General features: G+C 43.0%; 1 protein-coding gene and 1 long non-coding RNA gene across 2 annotated transcripts in view; one reads left to right on the forward strand and one right to left on the reverse strand.

The window, feature by feature from the left end:
- Positions 1-21: 21 nt before the first annotated feature.
- LOC103382274 (ras-associating and dilute domain-containing protein-like) overlaps positions 22-5,012 on the reverse strand; it is a 17,164-nt gene continuing 12,173 nt past the window's right edge. Inside the window, 7 exon segments of the mRNA XM_008314995.3 lie at positions 22-1,609; positions 1,700-1,839; positions 2,085-2,323; positions 2,799-3,368; positions 3,486-3,630; positions 3,972-4,144; positions 4,917-5,012. The exon segment at positions 4,917-5,012 is cut by the window's right edge and continues 35 nt beyond it. Coding sequence (XP_008313217.2) covers positions 1,516-1,609; positions 1,700-1,839; positions 2,085-2,323; positions 2,799-3,368; positions 3,486-3,630; positions 3,972-4,144; positions 4,917-5,012 — 1,457 coding nt within the window. The 3' untranslated portion in view covers positions 22-1,515.
- LOC112487279 (uncharacterized) lies at positions 3,325-4,300 on the forward strand. Its single transcript, XR_003050226.1, has 3 exons — positions 3,325-3,462; positions 3,542-3,662; positions 4,043-4,300. It is a non-coding gene; the product is annotated as an uncharacterized LOC112487279 (long non-coding RNA).

Raw genomic sequence — 5,012 nt, forward strand, 5'->3', positions numbered from 1 at the left:
CGTGATCACTCCCAGGCAGATATTTGCTTGTCAAACCCCACCTTCTCTTGTAAACCGTTCAGGACTGTGTCAAGGATTTTAAGGGGACCTAGTGCTACAGGGTCAAGGTAACTGTTTCCTGCATCCACACAAAGAACTGCACAGTCAGCCTCTGTGAAGTGACGTGTTTCTGAATATTCATAATGTTAGCTGGGATAACTTTGAGGTAAATGACCAAAGTAACAGGAGTCAGGCTTATTAGGTTCTTCAGAAAACAGCCCTGGGTCCTATTTCTACATCACAACAGAAAAGAGCAGGGTTGGCCACGTAGTCTGCTGAAAACAGGAAGTTTACACAAAATTAACCTTTGGTTACATCTTCAAATGTGTTGGAGACGCTCGAGCGACATGTCACATTGACATGTCTGAGAACTTTGTGATCCACCTTTATATGTGAATGAATGTAGAATTCACCACAACCAATAGAAAAAAATGCTCATTTATTAAATGGTAATAATTGGTTAAGAAACCAACAATAAGGTCAAACAGGAACAGGATAGAAAAACATCAAGGAGAACTGAATTAAACATCATTTAAGTCATTTGTTTTTAGGCTGGCCATGTAGCGTTAGTCTTGAAAAAGTGCACATATTTGTTTCAATTCATTACTTTTTTTACAAAGTAGAATAAAAAAACAATTTGGACTAAAATACTTAATAGTAGAAGAAAAGGCAGTTTAAGGCTGGAGATGAAGGAAAAACACAAATTAACGCCAAGGGAATTCAAAATACTGACAACGAGCTAGGTAGATTAGCAACTCAAAGGAGAATTCGCAAGAATTCTGTGGAGATACGTTTACAGTAGGAAATGTCTTGGCTGAATTAAACGAGGAGGTTAAAATAACGTTTTCGCCAGCAGGTGGCGTGATTCAAAGCACTTGAATATGAAAAATGTTTGGTTTATCATTATTTTCAGATTTTCAGACGTTCTACACCGAACTAACAGCACAGTTCTGGTTCCTGACTCACCCCAAAAGCGTAACCCACAGATTTTTTTTGTCAAAGCTGCAAGATTTCTATCAGCATTTACACAATTTCCTGTTTATTCTTTCTGGACTATTACAGTTTGTGAACAGATGAATATTTGTAAAAGTCGGAAGACTATATTTTATAGAGGATTTTGTCTTTTCTTTTCAAGCTAGCTAGTCTTTTACTGCAACATAGACATACTTTGTTTCTAAAGAGGTATATTTTGGGTTGGCGGTTGGGAGAGCTGTTGAAAGGCTGAGTCTCAGAATATCATTTGTTTTACAGATGGTCACAGAAATTGTCTCTGATGTCAAAATCCTACTTGACACTACGTTCTGTTGCCGATATTCCTACACCAAACAACACGTGGGTTTGCAACCTGGTTCCAGCTTGTAGGTCATTAAAATAGTGCATTTCTTTGTTAATTTCTCTCTCAGCCTGAACATTTCAGATGTCTCTAAGATCAACTCTGAGTCCACATGTGGTCCTTTCATAGTCCTTAACAACAAGTCAGCATCCTGTCTGTAAGGCCTTGGCCATCCAGTCACACCTGGCCACCAGGAGTCTCAGTCTGTCGCCCGATGATTGGATCAGCTTTTTCCCACTGATGGAGACACAACAGTATGAGACGTAGATTATTCGGAATAATAGAAATAGTAGGAGGCACTGCCTCCTGTCTGCTCCTGGTCTTTACCTGTTGAAGTCCAGACTCAGCAGACTGAGTCCATTCACAGCCAGGATCCTGTCTCCTGGTACCAGCTTCTTACAGCGTGCTGCAGGTGAACCAGGCACCACCGAGTGGACAAAGATGCCTTTGACTCTAAAGGAAGTGTCCTAGGAGTTCAAGGTCACAGTTAGTGGTCTAAGAAAATATCCATAGACTGAAATATCGCAATACTGTATTCAGGTTTTTTTAGGTATCTCTGTCTCTGGATTAACTGGGTTCCAAGTCATAACTGAATAGTGATTGTTACTGTAACTTTCTGTGTTCCTGACTCCTGGAGGAACAGCACAGTCACCTCCGTGTTTGGTTAGAATTATTAACTATGTTTTTTCAACCTCATCACTCGCTCACTCACCCTGGTGTCCACCAGAGAGAGGCCCAGTCCTTTTTCTCCTCGCTCCAGTTCCAAACTAAACACCTCCTCACTGTTGTCATCATCATGGTTCTCCTGCTGCAGCTCCTGCTGCTGCTCCTCCTCCTGCTCCTCCTCCTGCTCCTCCTCCTCTTTTATTTCCAGTATTCTGTTCATACTGGGACTCTCTGGTTTAGGACGGTCGGCCTTCAGTGCAGAAAGACATTCAAACACTAATCCTCCTGAAAAAAAGGGGTGGGGGGCGGGGGTGTTAATCAAATTATCTGTCAAAAACTGTAGTAAAGGAGTAGTTCAGAGTTTTTACAGCAAATATTTGTATTCCATTTCCTTCCAATACAGTTAAGATTTTTTCTACTATATTTTCTTCTTTGATTTTTTTTAAATGATCTGCCATCTGGTTGTTGTCAATTTGCTGCTCCTGTTAGGTGGAAATTCCACTAAAGTGGATTTATAGTGGTCTAATGTTTATCTTAGTTCAGCTAATAACAGTGCTGTTAGCTTGTAGCATGGCCTTTTCTTAATTGACATGGAGTCATCGTTAGGCCACTGATTGAAAAGTCGTCAGTTCAGCGCTGACACTCAAATAAAGTACTGTAATAAAACTCTCCGTTTGTGGATATAAAGGTTGTTTAAGGTGGAAATGATTATAACTTAAATCATATTTTGTTGATTGACAGGTAAAGCTGTCTGAATGACCTTCGTCTTCCACTTCTGATGTCCATGGAAGTGTCTCACTCTCAGCCTTCACGTGTTTGTCCCGTCCCTTCTTCACCACTTCTGCTGCGTCCACATTGTGTGGAGTGTTGGGTGGAGTGAGCAGACAGGAGGCGTCCAGCGCCGACTTCCTCCTCATCTCTTCGCCGCTCATCGTGTCTCTGATCTGCAGCTCCAGATGTCTGAGCTTCTGAGACAAAAGGAAGGCGCCACAGGAAGTGAAGCCATGTAGGGGGTGGGTGGATGGAGGGGAGTGGGGCGAGGGAGGCGATGGGGGTACAGCAGCAGATGTAGGAGAAGGTGAACCCAGGTTCTGGTTGCTGGGCTTGGGTTCTGTAAATGGTTCCAAACAGAATTTGCCTCCATGACAGTCTGGTTCCTGCGGCTCCTCGGCAGCAGACGGTGTTTTGTGGATTGATGAAATAAATTCTTGAAGCTTGTCCAGCTCTTCTCTTAGAGCTGAATCTGTTACCGCTCTCCTCAGCTGAAACTGGTAACCCCCGGCGGGCAACACCAGAGGATGGTGGGTATCAAAACTTTCCAGGATGTCAGCTGAGAAGGTGAGGGCAGAAGAAGTGTGGGTTTAAAGGACAAGCTGTAGCAGATGCTTCTGTCAATCATCGTCTCCCTAGGGTCAAAGGTGATGGTAAGATGTTAGGGGTCTCTCACCCGTTCTCTTTGCGGCTGCCTCGTCCTGTACTGATGGAGTCCATGTGTGTCTGCAGGGAGACGCTGGGCTGTAGAGGGTCAGCAGGTGGTTCAGCTGGGCTGGACTCAGAGCCGGGTGCAGGGACCGCAGGGACTTCCAGGGAGTCTACAGTCAGAAACACCCGGGTCATGATGAAGGTCAGTGGGAGTTATCATCAGTTTGATTGGTTTCTAAACACAAATGTGTTAGATTGACCCCTGACCCTCCGGTTTACTGACCACCCTGTTTAACTACTGACACAGCAACAATGGATCGGAACAACATTCACCTGGAATTTATGTAGAAATTATAAAAACATTTAAAACTATTTACTCAGTTAATATTTTACATACTGTATATGACACATGTATACGTATAAACAAACCATGATACACCATAACATAAATGTGTGTGTGTATGTGTGTCCTCATTAATGGGTTAAGACATGTCTGAGTGTGTATTTATACCTTGAGTAAATTCTTCCGTGGTGTGGCTAACAGATTGACCGCTGATGAAAGTGTGTGCATTTGCTCCAAAGCGGTTTCTCCCTGTCCTGCTGCATGGGCCCAGTCCAGGATCAGGTCCAGTCCAGCCCGCATCCGTACCCCTCGGGACCACTGGTAGAAACCTGGTTCTGATCCTGGGGCACATGGAAATACAACAGCGCTGAAATGGTATATATATCATGTATAGTTAGCAGTAGCTCTTACCTATAGTTAGCATTATGATAATGACAACAATAACATTATAATGATTATTATAATAATTATTTTTATTCATTCAGGGCAGCGGAAGCGCGGTGAGCTACTCCCATTCCCATAGGTCATCAGCTGAGTGCCTGGTATGATGACCATTCACACTAGCATTCACACCTCTGGTCAGTTTAAATAATCATTACATTGATTGAGAACATTATTGTTATTATTATAAGTAGTAGTAGTATTACATTAAAGAGTACAATCAGATGTGTTTTGCTAAAGTATCAGATCAGATTCAGGTAATGTCTCCTTTTGGCCACTAGAGGTCAGAAAAGCCAAACTAACAGAGCAGCCGATGAACCGTGAGTGTGACTGGAGTCTGAAAACTGAACTTGTCAAAATAATACCCTAATGTCTGCCACCAAAGCCCATAGAAAAACCTGCTGATTTCAGCTGGCCCACACACAGAAGCTTCTGGTCTTCTGCTGCGTTCTGTGGTGGAGGCGTCTGATCTGATGTCTTCAACTGATAGGTTTTCACTTGCAGGACTTACACAGTAACACTATGAACTGACTGATGAAGGCAGAAGACGATCGACCCAAACACACATGCTGTTGTGTAAAATCATTAGTTTCTATATGGGATTTGGTGCAGGAGAACCAGCAGCTCCCATCATTTACAGTCAGTCAGAGCTTTTTGTCTGTTTTTCTGTACCTCTCTCCATCAGTGAGTTGATGAGTGACGCATTGATGAAGTAGAAGAGGTAGCCAATCAGCTGAGAGGAAATGTCTGGATGAAGCTGACAGTCGG

The sequence above is a fragment of the Cynoglossus semilaevis genome, chromosome 8 (assembly GCF_000523025.1).
Source record: "Cynoglossus semilaevis isolate Cse_v1.0 chromosome 8, Cse_v1.0, whole genome shotgun sequence".
NCBI lineage: Eukaryota > Metazoa > Chordata > Actinopteri > Pleuronectiformes > Cynoglossidae > Cynoglossus > Cynoglossus semilaevis.